Consider the following 20,481-nt stretch of genomic DNA (forward strand, 5'->3'; position numbering starts at 1 on the left):
GTTTAAAATATTTCAGAGTGGTTGGAGCAATTAGCTGTTCACTAGAATCACCATTCATCACGGCTCAACTGCAAATGCATTTATGTCACAGCAATGTGCATTGCACGCCTTCCATTATTTTAGGTCAAAATACTTAATTCCAATGCCATGCTCATCTTTACAGCTTGCAAATTATACATACCTTTCTGCCTCTCCCCATACCTTCCCTTCCTGTCACTGTCCATCCCTAACCCTCAGGAAGGAAAAGGAAAAAAAAACAATACGCTCCTTTGGAAGAAAACGATTGTCTGATTAACTATTTCTTTTTTGGCAGAAAAACCTTCCCTGGCCTATACTTATCAGATGCTACTTAAGTAGGTCAGCGGCTAAAAATACAGAGCAAAGCATTTATTTTAGAACTAGGTTAGGAGCGGGATTTCTCTGCTTTAAGACGCCTGCCAATGCTGTGCGTACAAAGGACGAGCTTTCGCAGAGCCGTCAGCATACGCGCCCCGCTGGCCCGCCAGGAAAGGTTTGCACGGCCAGCGTTGCTCAGGAACCGGAGCCAGTAGCATTCCCACACAGAACGAGTCCATGGTCACGGTGATGCCAGCCCGAGGGCCACATGGCCCGGGTCGGGGAAGGTCCATTCCCACCGTCCCATCAGCTGATTTCTCCATTACATCGGAAACGTGTAATACTCCAGTCTGAAGGTCAAGACACGCAGAGCTGTGTCCTCCAGTGGCAGAAATCTCAGGAGAACCAGCAGAAGACACAAGGGGAATGGCAGTCTTCTGGCCTCAGTTTTTGAACCGGATCCAGTCTCTGCGGCAACGCAGAACACACAAGCCCTGGGAGCCCTTTTGCAGCATTCAAGGTCTCAAGCCTTAGGTTTCTGGGAGCTGGCTGTCTACCCTAAAGGGAAGCAACAGGCCCCTTTCCTAAGAGGGATCTCAACATCGGACCAGACATGATTGCAGGAGGCAGCCAGCAGCCGCAGCCCGAGACCATGTGAGGTGCCAGACACAGAGCGCCGGGGTGGCTTCTGGGCTCATGCCTCCCTCAAGCCTGCCAGGTTCAGTGCCCGTCACAGGCCGACCCCAGTGTCCACGCACAGAAACCAGACCTCCAGGCCCCAAATGCACAACTGCCCCCCGCCATGCCCCTTCCTGCTGGCGGAGGGATGTGAGCTGAGGGCAGGCTGGCAGAGCAAGACTTCCGTGCCTCCCCGCAGACCTCCCTCTGGAGGATTCTGTGCAGTCGGGGTGACTGACAGCGAAGGGATGAGTCTCGTGGCTGCTCTGCCCAATGGCCGCAGAGAAGCACTCACTGGCAATCCATTCATCGGGGGGAACAAAGCTTATGGACAGGTGTGACCAGAGCATGAAAAGGTGCTTAGTGGACAATAAAAGGAGGATGGATGTGGAAGGTGACCATGGGCCCCAGGGTCCTAGGCTTGGGGATTTCTCATGGGGTTAAAGTACCCCTCACATAGCTCCGTGGAACCCAGGGACCAGCTTGTGAGGCTGCCAATTTTTGTTTCTCCAAGAACGACGCTGGCCACAGAGTGCGGCGTCCCTTCATAAGATGTGTCCAGCCCAGGCACCTGCAAGAACAGACTCACAGGCACAAGGCCTCCACTGGAGTGACAAGAAGGTTCTGGAACCAGGGTGGGGTGATAGGGGCACTATACTGAGTACAGACGTCCTGACAGGAGAAATGGCTGGTGCGGAGAATGCTGCGTGATATGCTTTCACCCGCAGAGGAAGAGAAGAACCAGAACCTTCTCTCACCATCTCACAGGGTCTCTGCGAGGACATGGGGTTAAGCTGCTGCATGCACCCTGGCTAAGTGCTGAGGCCAGGGTCAGAGGCCCCATGGTGCCCTCCTTGCCAGGCCTACTTTACTGTTTTGGGTTAAATTACTAATATTCACTACAAAGAACTCAAGAAATACAGCAAAGTGTAAAAAATGTGAAAAACTGCCAAGTGCTACCCAGAAATAGCTGCTGCAACGTCACACAACCTGGCCGTGTCTCCAGTCAGAGACCTGAACAGAAAGACAAGCAGAAATACTCTTATACATATGACCCACCAGCTGTGTCACCTTTAATGTGAAGTCTTAAATTCTACTTTACGAGCCAAGAGTAACTGAGTGTCTTTTTCAATGTAAGATACATTCTTTTCTAAAAGATTCTCTTTTAAAGGATCATGGAAAAAACACCGACTCAGTCGTCAGATTGAAGCATATGGAATGTCTGCCTTTTAGGTCAAAAAATGTAGAAAATGGGCCATTTCATGTGGTTTGACTCGACAGACACTGAATTTCAGGCAGCAGTGGCTCCGTTAGGACGAGCTGGCTCCTCCTGGCCTCACTATGGGTTTTGGGTTTTGCTCCCTGGTGTGGCCTGTGAAGGAGCGAACACACTGCATGCCACCCACCCTGATCGGGGTCTTCTGGAGCCCGCCTTGGGGGTGCTGGCCATCTGTGGACACCTCGGGCCTGGCTGAAGGGTGCCCTCCTCCCTGCTCCACTGTGGCCCTGCCCTGCCCTATGCCGTTCCAGCGTGTCACAGCCTCCATGCTCAATCTCATCCACTTTTCTTCATTTGGAGAAAAAGTTAATCAAAAAAGTAGTGTGAACAACATAACCAACATCTGTCCTGAATAAAATCATATGAATACTCTGTCATAATTGCTTTGGATCTACTTGTTAAGGGTTTGTTTATTTGTTTGTTTGTTTATTTATTTATTTATTTATTTATTTATTTTTAATTCAAGCATAGTTGACCTTCAGGTCTGTTTTTTAGAGCGATGTGAAATTCCACTGGAAAATCAAAGGCCCCTTGACATCAAGCTCGGCCTGACTTCTCTTCTGCCCTGGAAGCCAAGGCCTCTAAAGACCTGGCAGGCGGTCTCACACCTTTCCTGTAAGACAGCCTCACGGATGCTACAGAAGGCTGAGGCCCCTGCTGCTTTCTGCTTCTGAGACCTGCACTAACCCTGAGCTCTGATCCATTGGTTTGACTGCATTCCCCCCACAGGACGGGGCAGACTTCACATTGTTTCCACTCCCCATCTTCAGGCCGCTGCTAGCTCACTGGATTTGTGTTCTTGATGAATCCTACACTGGATTTGTTTTCTGTTTCCTCGGACATGCTCTCCCTGCACCTGGGTTCTTTTCTGTGTGTCACTTGCTCTGAGCGTTCCTCTGTTGTTCTGGCACCTGGGGCTCGTCTGTTTGGCCGCCGTGGCTTCTCCCTCCACTTATCTAAGCTTGGTATGAGCTCAGGGTGGCGGCGTGGGAGGGGGCTTCCTCCTGCCCTTCCCTCCAATCTTCCACAGGAAGGGCAAGCAGTGAGTCCTCTCTTCCTCTCCAGATGGCAGGGACTGGGCAGAGGGAGAGCCCAGCTCCCAGCAGTGCTAAGGGTCAGCCCTGTGTCCCCAACAGCTCACACCACGCAGGCAGGTGACCTGGATTGCTGTGTCCTCATCCGTGAGTGTCAGCCTTTTGCTTCTTTTCCTTTCTCACTCCATTACATTCTTGGAAAAGGAGGATACCCTGCATTCACCTCTTTACCCAGCAGCCTGGCCTGGGGTTGCTACTGGACGCTGCTGGTTTCCAACGGTTCTCAGGGGCTGGGCACTCAGCTGTCCCTCACCCTCCTAAGAGCGCCCCTCTACAGGCTAGAGCTGCCCCATCCACAGGGGAAGTTGCCAGCCACCTGTCAAGTGCTCGACACAGACAGGGACCATTAGCTTCACTGCTGAAAGCTCTGCCAGACAAGGCTGGTCTGCATCAGCACCTGACCATCACATACGTTACAGCAACTTCAGAACACTTACAAAAATCTTGCTGGGAAAAATTTTGTTGATGTTCCTGAAAAGCAACTGAGATGTAGCCATCGTATTTATCAGACCCCAGGACAAGAAAGGACAGAAATGCAGCAGGAAAAACCACACTTAGCAAAAAAAACAAAAAGGGTCAGGGAAGGCAGCTCAGCACAGTGTGCTACATTTACTGGAACACGAGATGGGCTTTCAGCTCAGAACTGATGGACATGGAGGAAGGGCTGGAGGGGACGCTGGTGGTGGAGGAACAGACACCCACAGCTTCTGGGATGAAAGCACAAACACTTGAGCAGAGGGGTCATGGTGGCCTGGGGGAGCAGACACAGAGTTCTTGGGGTGTGTGTGCATATGTGTGTGAGCGTGTCTGTGTGGGTGCATACATGTGTACGAGTGTGCTTGTGTGGGTACATACATATGTGAGCATGCCTGTGGGGATACATACATGTGTGTGAGCATGCCTGTCGGAGTACATACATGTGCATACATGTGTAAGAGCATGCCTGTGAGGGTACATACGTGTACATGTCCCAAACTTGCACATCAACAAGAGCACTGAGCCTGCCAGGCATGCAGGGAATGTGGAAATGACTGGGGTCAACAGGCAAGACTCAGACGAGACTGGAGGAAGCCACATAGCACAGAGAGTCTCATACGGGGTTGGGGCCACTGACCCAGGATGGAGACCTTGCTGAGAAACTCCTCATACATCTTGCGCTTTCTCAGTGTGCTGCCCTGTTTGGAAAAAAGGAGAAAACAGAGAAGAAGGTGGGTCTTCACGCCTGAATTGTTTCAGTATCTCCAAATTTCTCCAAATGACTCTCAACTCTTAAAAGGAAACCCTTTGAGGGGAGCCTGGGGGACTCTGGGTGAAGTGCCTGCCTTCAGCTCTGGGATCTCAGGGATCAAACCCCTGCTCAGCAGGGAGTCTCCTTCTCCCTCTCCCTCTGCCTCTCCCCCTGTTCACTCGCTCTCTCTCAAATAAATAAATGAAATCTTCAGAAAAAAACTTTAAAAAAAGGAAACCCTTTGAGAATTCCATGTCTCAGAAGCCCCTGAGATTCCGCCCCACGTCTCCCCCACATCCAGGCAGCTGTACCTCCCCTTGCCAGCAACAGTGACCTCATCCAGGCTGGGCCAGTGACGGGTCCACACAGTGAGCACTCAATCCACCAGAGTCCCACACTGGGCTTTCCCTGTGCTGAGGGCAGGTATCCCCAAGATACAATGGTGAGGGGCCCTGACTGAGCCAGCTCACTGCACACCCTCACCTCAGTCAGACACACATAAATGGGAGCAGCCAACATCAGTGAATTCCCTGGAGTGGATGTGCCTAAAATTCATGCCTGGTGAGAAGAGTCAAGGAGCTGCTTCTTTCCCAACCAAACATTGGCTGAATAAGACAAAACCTGTGAACCCCATCAGCCTTTATGTAAATTAGAAATGAGAATCCACCCCCAAAATTAGAATCTGAATGTGAATTAGAAAAAGACACCTCATTCTTCAAGCATGCATCCCGGTGAGCTGGTGGCCTAATAAGCAAATGAAGAGGAAGTCCAGCCTCCCTATGGCCAGCCAGCTCCAGCCCGGCAGAGAGAGAGCAGTCTGGACTTCAGCCCCTCATCCCTTTGCACAATGTACACAACTCCATAACTATATATGGTAGCCCTGTCAACGAGTACTGGCAAGTACGGCACTTTCAGAAAACACAGACATGCAATCCACCAGCAGCCTTATCCATCGATGGGGGCTAGAAGTTCACCTGGGATGTGAAAAGGATGGAGAGGCCAGTGACCACAGACTAGACAAAGGTGGGAGGGAGAATGGTGACAATGAACAAGTGCTCAGGCCAGGGCAGCAGTGGGTCTGTCAGACACTTGGATCTGCCTAACTTTGTGAGAGTCCTGTCAAATGAGGACATAATTACATTCATCCCCAGAGGAGGAGGCAGGCTCAGAGGGGCAAGTGACCACCTAGACTGGGATCATAGGAGCAGGAATAAACCCAGACTGGGCTCTACAAGTCCCAAAGCTGGGCGATGATGATGACAGAGATCCTGGTGATGGTGATAATGGTGATATTGATGACGGTGGTGATGGTGATAGAGGTGATGGTGATGATGGTGATGATGGTGATGACAGTGATGGTGATGGAGGTGATGGGAATGATGATGGTGATAATGGTGATGATGGTGGTGATGGTGATGATGGAGGTGACAGTGATGGGGATGATGATGGTGATGGTGATGATAGGGATGGTGATGGTGATAATGATGGCGATGGGGATAATGATGGGGATGGTGTTGAAAGTGATAATGCTGAGGGTGGTGATGATGGTGGCAATGGTGATGGTGGTGATGGAGGTGATGATGATGGTGATGACAGTGAGGGTGGTGATGGGGATGATGATGGTGATGAGGATGGTGTTGATGGTGATGATGATGATGGTGGTGGTGATGGTGATGATGGCAATAGTGATGATGTGGATGACGGGGATGGTGATGATGGGGATGGTGCTGATGGTGACGATGGTGATGATAGTAATGGTGATGGTGGCAGAGAGGTGATAGTGATCATAATGATGATGTGATGGTGGTGGTAAAGATGGTGATGATGATGATGGTGGTGGCAGTAATGATGATCCTTACTGAGCACAGCGAAAGAGGACTGACAGGGAGGATCAGCACATTCCCATTCCAACTCCAGATCACTCATAACACCCCCACGCTACTCTTAGTTCAGTCTTTCCCCCTCTGGGACTCAGTTTCCCCTTCAGAAGAATGGTTAGTTGGCACCAAGCTATCTGTGTCTTTGACCTGGGCTCCTCCCCACCTTCCTCCAGACTTCCCACTGCTGCTCTCCCATGCCAATACTATCTCAGCCCAGCAGGCTCCTTGTCTGCTTCCCACTGAGACACAGAGGGAGGGCTACCAGCCTCAGAATGACTCCTCCATCATGAGAGATGGGGCTGGAGACTTCTGCAAACAGACCCTCAGCACTACCAAGAAGCCCATACCAGGAAGAGGTGAGCAGAAGCAGCCCAGCTGAGACCTCTCAAGTGCTTCTAGAACTGGCACCTCTGAGGATCGGCTCTGACCAACCACCTCAGCTAGCCACTGTTACAGTCTCCACTCTATAGCAGGTGTGGAGGCTCAGAGAGGGATCATAACCTGCTTGTGTCCACGTGCCACTAAGTGTGGGGTCTGGGTCAAAGCAGGGTGTTGATGCAGAATTGGTGTTCATGCCACGGAGCTGCAGACATGCTAGGTATCTTCCCTACATAGTGATGGGAAAAGGCCCACCCAGCACCCACTGTGCACGCCCTTCGGCCACACATCACCATCTGTCACTTTCATTTCTGGTTACAGAAAGGGAGGCTGAAAGATCCCCCCCCCCCCACTATGCCTGGCCACCTGACTGGCTGAGCAGAGCTAGGACTGCCTAGCCCTTGGCCTCCTGAGGGTCAACCCACAGCAGCTCTGAGAGCATTCAAGAGCACAGGGTTGTTTTCAGATAGGCCTGCAGATTGGGAGTGGGGGAGCTCAACACCCATTCCAGAGAGCAGTGGAATCTGGGGGCCTGCCTGTCCTCTGTCCCCCAGGGCCTGATAGCTGAAGACACGGTGGTCCGGGCAGATGCCAGAAGAGCGCCTGTCCCCAGTATATACACATAAGGGCCCCAAACAGCACCCAGAGCAGATCCAGGAGCCACAAGTAAGGTACAGTTGTGCCACTGCCTGGTTGGGACGGCTGCTCCATGCAGCCTCACCAGTGCCTGACCCAGGGGTACAAGGGTCGAAGGCAGGGGAGGACAGCGTTAGGAGGCTGCGGCAAGAGGCCAGCACATGGCGTCCACTGCGGGGGACAACCCTTGTCTTGCACAGCCAAGCCAACATGAAATGTGCAGGAGCAGGTGGGGGACCCTGGTGAACCAGGACAGGAGGGGCAGAGCAAAGTGAGGGTGGGGCAGGTAGAAGCAGGACAAGCCCCAAGGCAGGGAAGAGACTGAGGCTGTGCTGTGCATCTTTTCCAAAGCTGAGAGTGCCCAGGGGCCCAGAAGCTGATCTGGGGAGCCCAGACAGCTGTGGGTCAGGCTGCTGCCCCTCACTTGGCAGCTGGGCAAGCACCCTGTCTCTACAGACTACATCCTCAACTGCACGACTCCTGCCCCAGAGGATCCCGTGAAGGTTATAGGAGCTAACCTGGGCCAAGGGACGTGTTGATGGGGCCCAGGCCTCTCCAGCACTAAAAAGGCTGGAATCCTAGGAGGGTCCTGACGGCCACACAGAGACCCACAGGTACCCTCAGGCCCCTCCATCCAGCAAGGCCCCAACAGGGCTGGGGACTCAGCCAGTGGTCCAAGATGCCTTATGGCCGGATGAGACACCATCAGCATCAAAGGTGCCTCTGTGTGGCTGTAGCCTGTAGCCAAGGTGAGGACAGAGCCCCAGACCACCTGCGGTAGAAAGAGGGTATTTCCAACGCTGTGGCTGCCATCAGGGCAGGTGTGGATGCCCACAGCGGCAGTAGGCTCAGCCCAGGCCACCTGAGGTCTCTGCCAGCCATGGAAAAAGCATTTCTTCCAAAACAGCAGGGACACCCCCCAGTGGAACACAGACACGTTGGCTCAGGGACCTCAGACATCAAAGGGCAGCACAGCTGGCCTGTCTGTCTCCTGCTGCAGAATGACAGTGGCAGGCACTGCAACCCTCAAGTGAGAAGACTGGCTGCAGAGGCTGGCTGAGGTGCCTTCCCCTGGGGTTGGTGTCCCTCTGTGACAAAGACTACAGGTGAGGCGAGGTGGGAGCCTGAGTGTCCTTCATGCACCAGGAGGGAGGCAACCCTTAGGCACTCTCTGCCAGAGAGGCTGGTGCATGACTCTTGCTTCAGGGGTATGGGGCAGCCTGATGAGGTTTTCCACCTTGTTCAGCTGCCCATTCCTCACGCAGGGAGTGCACACCCCACACCTGACCCAGGAGGGACAGGCAGGGAGGGCACAGGCAGTGCTTCCTGACCCCTGCCATGCTGCACACGTGGACATGGAGCCTGGCTCTGCTCAGTGCCTCATGGAGCTCTGTCCATCCCTCTCCACTACATGGAGCAGCAGAGGGAGGCTTCTGGATCAGATGTCCTGGGATCCCTGTCGCCTGAATGCACAGGGAGGGGCCGTCTCTCTGGAGAGACACCCCTGGCGGTACCCCCGCTCCCTGTCTCCCCTGTGGGAGTGAATGCGTGGTGGGTACACTCTGCATGACAGCTGCCTCCAAATCTGCCCAAACCCAGGACTGATGCAAACACAGGCACCCTCCTGCAGGACACTCCCTTCCGGGTCAGCCAGCACTGTCATTTTCTTTCCCAAGATGCAGAAGCGCTGCAGACTCCCAGCACAGCCACGACTATTCTTAGTGCACAGGGATCCAGAATTAAGACAGAGGAAGTGCCAGCTGCCTCAGTGGTTTGGGAACTTCCCTGAATACAAGGTTCCAGCCACAAAAATCCCACAGCCAAGAAGGGCTCAGCACTGGGGATGGTGAGGAACAATGGCTTATGCAATAGGGGGCCAGGTGTGTGAAGGGGACTGCGGGGGACAGAGGGTGCTGGGCCCTCTCCCAAACCTGCCCCTTCCTGGGAGGGGGGGGATGGTGCCTCAGGGTGCCTCACCTACACCAGCACACATCCAGCTGCTCTCTCCTGATGTATCCACAGCTCTACAAGAGCCCCTGACACACAGTGGGTGCCCAATCAACGCTTACTGAGTACACAGATGACGGTTCCTCACACACAGAGCCTGATCAAACAGTTGCCCAAAGACTGCACTGAAACCTTCCTGTGTTGTGAAACCCTGGGTGTTGCATTGGGATGAGGATGGGCAGGGTGGGGGTGTTGGTGATCCCGAGAGGGGAGGCAGTAGGAGCAGGACCCCATCTTCAGGCTCCCACCTGACTAAGCCATGAGGATGTTTCAAACAAGTGTTCCCCCAGAGCATCCCCACATCACAGTCCCTCCCTGGAAGCTGCAGCGTCCAGGCCGGCCTTGGGGAGACAGCCCAGTCCCAGAGAGCATGTGGGAGAAGCCAAGGGTCTCCCAGTAAGCAGCTGGCCTTAGTCACCTCCCTGTGGGCTGTTAGAACCCCTCCTGGGGTCTAGGCCCTGGGATCTCAGCAGACACCATCCCCGACCCACAAAGTAAAGCACCTGGTGCAGCCATGACCACCTAGAGAGCCTAAGTGACTGAGAAGCGAAGTTTCCCAAAGGCCAGGTGCTCAGCTCTGGTGGCCTCTTCCCAGTGATGGAGAGGGACCAAGATGGTGCTGGGAGGTCCTTGGACCAGTGTGGCTGGCCCAGAGCCTTCTGGCTCCTTCACTGCTGCCGGGGTCAGGATGCTTTCCACCATCTGCAGGACAGCCTCCAGTTGGCTGCAGAAGCTCCTCTGTTGAAACTACTGCAGGGCTCCCCACACACCCCCAGGTAGGAGCTGAGGGCTCTGTGTGAACCGTACCCCACATGACCTTTACATTCCCATCCATGGTGGTCTCCCTACTGCTCCACAAGCATCCAAACTTGTGCCATAGGGCCTTTGCCTGGACACTCTTCTCCAGGACATGCTGGTTCCTTGCCTCTGCTGTGATGCCACCTTATCCCAGGAGGGGGTCTTCAGGGCCTTTCTATAAAACAGTGGCCCTCCCACCTCACAGTCCCCTCCACCCTCTTCTCTGTTGTAATTATCTCTAAGGAATTGTCGCCACCTGAGATACTGCTCTACTAACACGCTGGCTTCCCGAGGGCAGATGCTGCGTCTGTGGTGCCCCCTGATGCATCTCAGCCCTGAGAACAGTGCCTGGTGGGTGGTGTGTGTAGAATGAGCACTGAGTGGGCACTGGAAGAGCCTGCCTTCTCTCCCCAGGAAGAGCCTCTCAGTTCACAGCTCACCTCTAGGAGCCTTCTGTGCACCTGCCACAGTCCCAACCATCGCACAGGGACCCACACCTGCCCTGCACCAGCTAAGAGTGCATGTGGTTGCATGGAAGAGAAAACCTAAAATGACAGAGGCAAAAACACCTGGGGTTGACCCCTGTATGAGGATGTCTGGGGCAAGCAGTCCAGTCCCTCTATGCTGGGGCCACCAGAGAGCCAGGCTTCTGGCATCTCTTTGTTCCACCACCTTGGTGAATGGGTTCCATCCTCAGAGTCACCTCATGGTCCAGAATGGCAGCTGGAGCTCCAGCCATCACAACCCCATTCCAGACAGCTGAAAGGAAATAGGGAAGGAAGGCAAAGAGGCCTCCCCAACTGTCTGCTTACCTTCTAAGAAGTTTTCAGAATCCCTCCCATACTTTTCACCCACCCCATCAGCCCTTTAACTGTCACCCTTGCTTGGACGAAGCTGAAGCTCCTGTGCCAGGGTGCCACTCACCATGAGGATACGCCGGTAGCTGTCCCGGTCGATGCCCCAGAGCTTGAGGTCCGTCTTGGCTTTCACGGTCGCTGCCCTGGGGGTGCCATAGATGAGCGCCAGCTCCCCAAAGCTGCCCCCTTCGCTGATGCTGGTCACCCACTCTCCATTCACATACACCTTCAGGGGATAGTGAGAAATGTCAGAAATGTCACAGTGGCGCATCCTGCACTAGCGGCCCTCCTCCACACCCACCAGAGGGGGCCCGGTGAGAAGGGAACATGCAGCCGCAGCTCCCAGGCCCCCTCAACTGGGGGAGCAACTTCCCACTCCACTGCCCAAGCCTGTCCTGGATCTCTGCTGGCCATGCTGCTCGCCTCTCCCCCAGCTCTGCACAGAGCCGCAGCTGGACAGGCACCATGGTGCCCTCGAGTCCCCACCCTCCGTCACAGTGAGACAGGCCCAGGCCAGAGGTGGAAGCACTGTCTAGGGCTCCTGGCCTGTACAGAAGCCCTGCCTGCCTCCCTGGCCAGCCTTCAAGTCATCAGCCTTGGATGGGTCTCAGGACCCAGAGCCTCCCCAGCTGCACACAGTGGGTCAGACTTAGGGCTTCCATAGGCATCCCTGCTGACACCCTCCCAGGCTCTGCCCACTGCCCCCAGTTCCAGCAGCACACATGCCCGGACCAGCCAGCAAGGAGCCATGCTGACGGGGCCTCCTGCCTGGGGCCACAGCACCCAGCTCCCATGGCCTGTGGCCGGTGGAGACGCTGCCGGGGCGCCAATGAGGCTCAGCTGAGAGGGGCCCTTTCAGCCTGCATGGGTGACCCGGCACAGTGCTCCCACTATGCATTGACCCTGCACGTTCCGTATCGCGCAAGAATAGTACAGATTGTTTATTATGCGGTGCCTATACAGATTCGGTTACTATAAATTGACACAACGCATGCTTTATTCCCCCAGCGTGTCAATGAGCCTGCAGAACAGTGCCCATTGCCAAAATGGGTGCACGTCGGGAAAGATCGCATTGCGGTGAATCATGGACGCAATTCTTACTGAAATCAATGACTCATTATCTGCACAATAACTGAGGCACAGAATCGCGTATCCGCAAGAAAACATGCAGGTGATAACTCCGTGATACATGTGAGCAAGGGTCCCAGGAAGCTGGGTGGGAAGGACACCACGGCTGTGCAGAGGTGAAGCTGCCTGTGACCCTATAAGCTTCCACCAGCCTGGCTGAACACAGAGTACCTGCTCCTGGGCCTGTGTCCTCGTGCACCCAGGTCGGAGCAGCTGGGGACCTGGGAGAGGAGACGCCAGCTTCCACACGATGAGGCCCTCGAGGAACCAGGACTATGTCCCATCCTCCCCACAAGGCAGGGACACAGGAAAGACAACCCAAGACCCAGGAATGTAAGGGGTGCAAGGACCTCAGACAACACCCTCCAGAACCGGTGCCCCTGGTTTTCCCAAAGGGGACCCGGGCCTGTGTGTGTGTGTGTGTGTGTGTGTGTGTGTGTGTGTGTGTGTATGGGGGGTGATGACTTATCAACGGTCCTGGTAACCCAGGCCCCAGCCGGCCCTACCCATGCCATGCTCTGTTGTGGTGAAATCCTGCCCAAAACAGCCACGTGCCCAATCCCGGCAGTGCAGCTCCATGACACCTGCACTGGTCCCCCAGGATCCCTGGGAGCCCCAGGACCCCTCTCAGGTGACAGGTCCCCTCCAGCAACCATGGTTCCTTGGAAAGGAATCCTGGGGCGAGTCCTTATATCACTGACATGTGAGCTATTGGGTTTAGTGTAGGTGGGCCGGTCGTCATAGCCACAGAATGGGTCCCTGTCCCTGTGGGGGACGCACATCTTTTGTGGCTGCCCCAGGGTGAATGTGGGGGCACCGTGTGTGTGCAGGTTGTGCTAAGCGCTGTTCCCCAACAGTTGAACCAAGCGACACCCCCCCCCCCGGCTCCGCCCACCAGCGTGCACTACATGCCTTCCTGGAGGCCTCTTAAAGTCGGGGCAGCGACGTGAGCTCAGGAATACCGTCTGTGCTCAGGAGACTGCCTGACCTGCCTTGCACAGTGGCCAGTGGGGGCAGGACTCCCAAGAGCCCAAAGAGCGCAGGCACCCAGGGGCCGCAGGGACCTGCTTCCCGCCCAGAAGCCCAGGCCTCAGAGAAAACCATTGTGTGGAGCCCCCGACGGGCCCAGGGCCACACTGCAGGCCGCCCCACACAGCACAAAGGGGCCATCCTTCTCGGGACACTGGCTTCTGTCACCGCAGCCAGCGCAGCACGGGGCCCCACCCCAGCTGGCACGCAAGGGGGCTACTTCTTGCTTTGTCTCATTTTTGTTTCTTCTTCTTCTTTTAGAAGAAAAATGGTGGGAGGCCCCACTGGGCTACACTTGTGTTCCCACCATTGACAGAGACTTCTCCGGCTGAACCCAGAGCTCCCACCCGGCTGCTGTGCGTTAGTGCATTCATCCATCTGTCTGTCCACCACCCCCAGTGTGGACTGAGCGCCACTCTGTGCCCTGTACATTCTAACTGCTGGTGGTCAGCAGGGGAAGGCAGGCGGGCTCCTGTCCATGGGGACTCACCCATCAGTCAGGAGAAAGACCGCAGGCAAATAATGCTACAAACACACATTCATCATGAAGCGTACTCCAGGCATGAAGAGAACAGCGTTCAGAGGACCAGGGCAGAGACCGTTTGTAGAGGGCTCTCCGCGAAGGGAAACGCGAGCCAGGCCCAAGCATCCAGAGCCAGGGCCAGCATGCAAAGATGTGGGAGAAGGGCAACTGAGGCAGAGAACAGGATCTGCAAAGGCCCTCGGGCCCCGGTGACATGGAGGGGCCTGGATGCTGCAAGATCAAGCAGGGAGAGATGCCCGGGGGCAGGAGCAGAGGGTGGGGGAGGGAAGGAAGCCACAGAAGGTTCTGGCAGTTCATCTGGTTAACACTGTGACTGCTCCCTCAGGTGGCCTACCGAGAACAGCATGTGGCCACCAGAGGGGAGGGGGGGAAGGAGTGGAGAAGTAACTCAAAAGGGGGCTGTGGATGGCAGGCCCAGCAACCCCAGAGCCCGGGGGCTGAGGCCCAGTGACTGGCGCTCCAGCAGGTAGCTGTGGCGTGCGTGGTCCACGCAGAAGGAGGTGGAGGCAGTGATCCGATTGAAGGCCCAGGATCCTGCTCAATAAAATCCCAAGGTGGGGCCCCGGTGTTAGGAGCTGGAGCCTCAGACACAGACCAGGGCTGAGTGAGCACCACCCACATGCCCGCCGCCTCACTCGGCCACCTGCTCTTCCCGACCTGGGCATCTCAGTGCAATGCGCTCCTCCACAGGAAACAGAAATGGGCTAGCAGAAGCCGTCTGGGCAGCGGAGACAGAACACTGTGCCTGGAGTTATCCATGGAATCGCAGCAGGAGTGGCAAGTGGCCTCAGCCTGCCTGCATTTCTCATACTGCCTGGAGCTGACCTGGCACGGTGGCAAGGATAACTCTAGCCCTGGCTGTTGTTTTGCTGTCACAGATGGTGAGGAAAAGCTAATGGCCCGTCTCCTCCTGCCTCCCCAGGCTCCCGCCACAAACAGCAGGAGTGTCCCCACAGCGAGTGTGTTGCAGTCACTGGGTTGGGCGGCTACAGGCGCCCTGGAGGGAGCAGAAGCCCCATCTCTGTAGTGTGGCTCTTCTCGCCAGGCCTCACTCATCTCTAGCTCCAAATGCCAAATGCCCAGGGGGTGATCTGATTGGCTGCTGCCCACAACATGACCCCCAGCACAGGTGTCCCTCCTGATGCTCCCGTTTGTGGAACCTGGGCTGTGCAGTTTCCATTCAGGTTTCCTCCAGAGGAACTCCAAATCTGTCCTGGTGCACAGTCCTCTCCCTGCCCTCCCTAACATCGACCACACTTAGAGGCTCATGGGGCAGGATTCTGTGGGAACCCTGGAGCACCCCTCCTGGAAAGGGAATAGGTATGGGATATATAGGAAGGCCCCTACCACATGGGGGTGGCTCTGAGGTCCCCGTCCCCAGTTCCTGAGGACAGTCCTTACAGCTGGAGGCAAAGCAGTCCCTGATCACAGCAGGGCTGCTGGGGCCTCAGCATAGAATTAACAGTGTGTGCTGAGCGTTCCCAGACGCACCCTGTGTGAGATAGGTGTTGGACTGCAGAGAAGCTTCTGAGCCAACTCCAGGTAAACTATCAGTGACTGATTCCCAGACATGTCCTGACGGCCTGAGCAGGTACTCGTATGTGGCTGCAAGACATGTGATGGCCAGGAGCCTGGAGCAATGCAGGTGTCCACCAATGTGACAGATAGACACAGTGGGGTCCATCCACACAGTGGGTCACACTGTTCAGCCTCAGGAAGGAAGAAAGGACACCTGCCACAACAGGGACGTGCCCTGACAATGTGAGGCCGAGTAACACAAGCCAGATGCAGAAAGACACACATGGGGACCCCACACACACGAGGTTCTGGCGTCATCAGACTCACAGACACAGAGAGTAGAAGGTGGGGCTAGGGCTGGGAGAGCAGGTGGGGTCAAGGGGTCATGGGGACAGAATGTTCTGGAGATAGACAGGGGGACAGTGGCCCAGCCATGGGAATGTGCTTGGTGCCCTCAACTGGACACCTGGAAATGGTTAGACAGCAAATTTTAGGTATTCATACTTTACCAATTAAAGAAACAAAACAAAACCAAAGAGCCAGAGCTTCAGGTACCTGCTGAGTAACAGCTGATGGTGACCCACAGAGCCCAACGGCCATGCCCTGAGGCACCCCGTCTCAGGGACACAGCTCAGAGCTCAGAGGCTGGACACTGGGAACCGGGTGGGCAGGGGCCGGGGTGGGGGGGCATCCCAGCACAAAGGAGGGTCCGAAAATAGTGAAGGCCTCGCAGGAGTAGGGAGGGCTGGGCCTCAGACAGAACTACGTTCCTGAGCCCTAAAATCGGCAGCCGAGTATCCTTTTAAGTAGAAATGCTATGTTCCACGAATAAAACAAATTGGAAGATATTTTTATACTTAGAAAAATGGATTATAGCTCTTGGCAACACACATGCTGCGGTGTCTCTCTGGAAAACCATAATTTAAACTGAACCTGGTGCTTTTGGCATTGGTCACCTGGCTGTCCCCCTAGGGCGCAGCGGGTCAGAGGGCAGTGTCCACCCTGCAGAAGAGGGGCGGGGCTCAGGATGTCCACCCGAGCCCAGCCAGGCAGAGGAGCAGGGTGGGGTCCCAGGGGACCCTGCCCCCCACAGGGCTCTGACATTCAGCAGGGCCCCCACCCAAATGAGACTGGTATCGCTGGCGTCTACGAGCCAGGCTCAGCAACCCCAACACGGCTCTGGAAGGCCACAGGGCCAGGTCAGCCAGGTCAGCCAGGTTGCTCCCTGCGCCCTGGAAGGCAGTTTACAGAAATGAGCACACAAACAGCATGCCTGGGCCTCAGAGCATCTGGGGTAATTTCACGCCACGAGCAGTAATAACAGTAATTATTATAACACATACCCCATAACTCACCCCGGCTGGCCAATGTGCCACTTTTTCATCCCAGATCCCTGACTGAGCTCTTTTGATTCCCTCAAATGTGGCCGTCCCCCACACTGCTGCGCTGCCCGATGTGTCCCACATCACAGAAGGGCTCCCCGCCGCCCTGCCCGGCTGGGAACCCGAGCATCAGGCATCGCTGGGTAGCCCACAAGTCACTGCCTGTCCCTTCAAGGGCTGGCGGGCCCAAATTTGAGACTACAGCCGGACGCAAGCGTCCACCCACGGTGCCCGGACATCCTGGCTCGGGTGAGCCAAGGTCCAGCAAGCACTTAAAGCCGTCTTTGTACCTGAATCTCTGAGGCCAAGACTGGGGGCTGGACCTGCCAAGACAACGTATTTGGAGAACTCTGGTTATGAAAATTCACCTTTCTCCATCCCCAAACTGCCTCTATGGGCCCCTGGCCTCCAAAAAAGCCAGCTGTGACACCTGGCACATCATGAGGTCGCCAGCACAGAGAGGCTGGGAACTGCCCATCAGCCCCTACCCCATTCTGAGGGGGCCTGGGGGCCAGCTCTGGGACCTCTCTTGGGGGGTGGGCAGAGGCCCCCTCAGGACGAGCAGGTTCAGCCAGCCACTTCTTCCCTGTCACATCCTACCTCTGAAGGGTGCTGGGGGCAGCGGGGCAAGGAGACAGCCTCCCGTTGGACCTGACTGCAACATTCCATTCCTGGTAGATGGAAGGGTGGGTGTGAGGAGGGGGAACAGCCTACGCTAAGATGCTGAGCAGCAGAGGTCAGCCCAGAGTTACTTAGGGGACCCTCCTTCAGGCCCCACCCTCAAGTGCCTCCTGCCAGGTGTTCAGTGGTGGGCCCCCTCCCTGCATCAGAGTGGGGGGTCTCTGTGGTATGTGTGTGGGGAGGAGGAGGCAGGGTGGCGTCTGCCTAGGGCCATGGTCACGGCGGCCAGGAGAGAATGGATTAATGGGGGAGAGGGGGACTGCATCCAGAGAGCCTCCACCCAACCCCACAGTGGGCTCTTCAAGGCCATGTCAGAACTGCCCGCTTGGATCTGTGGCTCCGAGTCCTTCAAGTAAATGGACATGGTGGTCAGTGACAAGGCCTGAGCTCTGACACCCCAACGCTGAGGGGCCCTGGACTGTCTGCCATCTTCCCACATGGGTCAGGGAGGAATATCTCACGAGACCCCGATGGAGGCCCTCCAGGATCCAGAGAGAGCAAAGAACTCTGGGGGAAGGTTTACCACGTCCCATACCTGCTCACCCAGCAGAACCACAGGTGTGCCCAGAATTCCCCGGGGTCCTCTCAGCTCTCATTTCTGCCCAAACCCTAAGGATACAACTGACTCATTCCTTTGAAGATGTCTCTGGAATTGAATTAGAAGACTCATGAACTTCCATGAACACACAAGGGGGGAGAACATTCCGGGGTAGGAAGCGTCGGAGCCACACGGTGGTGAAGGTCATCAGCGCAGCAGCCCAAGAGAGGAGCGGGATGTGGCTCTGCCTGGACTGGGAGGAGCCAGGCTCCAGCGGGGTCTTGAAGGATGCGTAGGAGTTTGCAAGGAAGGGCAGAAATAATAGGGATCCCTGGGTGGTGCAGCGGTTTAGCGCCTGTCTTTGGCCCAGGGCATGATCCCGGAGTTCCAGGATCGAGTCCCACATCAGGCTCCCTGCATGGAGCCTGCTTCTCCCTCTGCCTGTGTCTCTGCCTCTCTCTCTCTGTGTGTCTCTCATGAATAAATAAATAAAATCTTTAAAAAAAAAAAAAAAAAGGAAGGGCAGAAATAAGCACGGAGGGACAAGAGGAATCGAGACCCACAGGCCAGACACTCATTGGCCATGTCCTGCAAACTTACAGGCCGGAGGACAGAGGCCATGTGCCCCAAGTGTATGTTCTGCGCACAGGGAGAGTGCAGTAAACATGCATTAAACATGAGAGCAAGAATTCAAGCAAGGCAGAGAGGGAAGAGGGGCCTCTAGGGGGAGTGATGGACAATGAGAATGACGTGGAGGAGCCAGGCAGGATGAGGACCGGGGGGACAGACATGGGTCTGAACCAGGAACCAGCTGCCTCCGTCCTGGGGGTCTCCCAGAGGTCTGGGGCGCTGGCTGCACGCCTGTCCGTCCTTGGGTCTCCCCGAGGTCCGGGGCACTGGCTGCACACTTGCCTGTCCTCGGAGTCTCCCCGAGGTCCAGGGCGCTGGCTGCACACCTGCCTGTTCTGGGGTCTCCCAGGGGTCCAGGGCGCTGGCTGCACGCCTGCCTGTCCTCGGGGTCTCCCCGAGGTCCGGGGCGCTGGCTGCATGCTTGCCTGTCTCTCTATCTCCCACTATTTGCTTAACCCACAGCAAAAGTAACAGGTGCTGACTGTGACTGTGGGCAGCCCAGGGCCCTGGGCTCCTGCCTCAGTTTCCTTCTTTGGCGGCAGACAAAGCTCCCCCCCACTGCCAACCCTCCCACCCTTGAGGCTTGGGCCAGGCCCTGAGCTCAGGACAGAGCAGCTCGGGGTCCCCGAGGTGACTCCATGTGCCCCTCACCGTAAGACCTGGGCTGTGAGTCACTTCCAGTGCTGCCAGCTCCCAGGAGACAGTGACACGGGCCAACACAGATGGGCTGCCAGGGAGACAAATCGTTTGGGAGCCAGAGGGTGTGGTGCCCACCTCACAGTCAGGGAGTATAGTGCAGGGGAGGCGTGAGGGCGCCCAGCACCCCGAGGCCCAGAGGTGGCCTGTGTAAAACCACAAACTGAGTTGAGTCATAGGAAGGAGACTGCTGAGGCCACAGCGGAAACCATAGGGCCAGATGCCCATGCGAAGGAGGGACATCTGCCGGAGGCCAATGGAGACACGGGGGCAGGAGGGGGCAACAGGGGTCCCAACAGAGGCAGCAAGGTGCCAACGGATCCCAGGAAGTGAGAGGACACCATGGGCTCGGGCCCGTCCTGTGGTCGCACAAAGGTCCTGGGTCTGATTCAGAGAGAAGCCCATTTGAGGGCTTTCCTTGAGACTGGTGCACATGGGGTGCCGTCTGCAAGGCCCCGTGTGGACGGCAGCCTGCAGGACCCAGAGAAGGATACCCTTACCCTTCGGGTGGGGGCCCAGGTGCGGAGCTGGGGGCAGGAGGCTGCAGGAGCATGACTCTGCCATGCTCAGCACATCCACAACAGCGTGAGCCCCTCAGCCTGAGACTGGCAAGGTGGACAGAGCAGAGTGGGCAGGAAGAAGAGGAAAGGCTATTGTGCAAGATGCTGGTGGCTCCCAGGTCACCAGGGCGTGACAGCCACGGTTGAGGCCTCTAGGTCTGCAAACACTTGGCGTCGCCTGCTTTATAAAGTGCTGACGCCCAAGGCAGTGGCGGAGTCTGGCTGACCCACGAGGCCCAAATCCACACTGTGAAATGTACTACCTCACTGACCAGGCCGCGGACAGAGGCACTATTTTCCGGAGCAGATAGGAGATACTCACGTCTACTTCTCCTTGGTCAATCACATAGAAGTTATCTCCTTCGTCCCCTGGAACAAAAGAAAGCACACATTGTGGACAACGCCAAGGGTACCAGGTGTGGCGCTTTTGGCCTCCCTGTAGGCAGTACCTGCAGCCTGGCTTCATGGAGGCCGAGCAACCCGGGCTCCCACCATTTTCTCTTAATTTTTAAAAAATAAAACTTGTACAGACACGATGGTTTGACATACATGGACACGGTGAAATGGCCAGCACATGCCCCCCCCCAGCGCAGTCACCCGTGTC

General features: G+C 56.0%; 1 protein-coding gene across 6 annotated transcripts in view; it reads right to left on the reverse strand.

Annotated features, from left to right (window-relative positions):
- The window catches only part of PRKAR1B (protein kinase cAMP-dependent type I regulatory subunit beta), a 112,933-nt gene that overhangs the window by 17,508 nt on the left and 74,944 nt on the right, over positions 1–20,481 (reverse strand). For all 6 annotated transcript variants that reach the window (XM_077907472.1, XM_077907469.1, XM_077907468.1 and 3 more), the window contains exons 6-8: positions 20,200–20,246; positions 11,239–11,397; positions 4,502–4,562 (exon numbers count right to left, since the gene is read on the reverse strand). In XM_077907472.1, the coding sequence (XP_077763598.1) occupies positions 4,502–4,562; positions 11,239–11,397; positions 20,200–20,246 (267 nt within the window). The remainder of the gene's footprint in view (positions 1–4,501; positions 4,563–11,238; positions 11,398–20,199; positions 20,247–20,481) is intronic.

Source organism: Canis aureus, chromosome 8 (assembly GCF_053574225.1).
Source record: "Canis aureus isolate CA01 chromosome 8, VMU_Caureus_v.1.0, whole genome shotgun sequence".
In the NCBI taxonomy this organism is placed as follows: domain Eukaryota; kingdom Metazoa; phylum Chordata; class Mammalia; order Carnivora; family Canidae; genus Canis; species Canis aureus.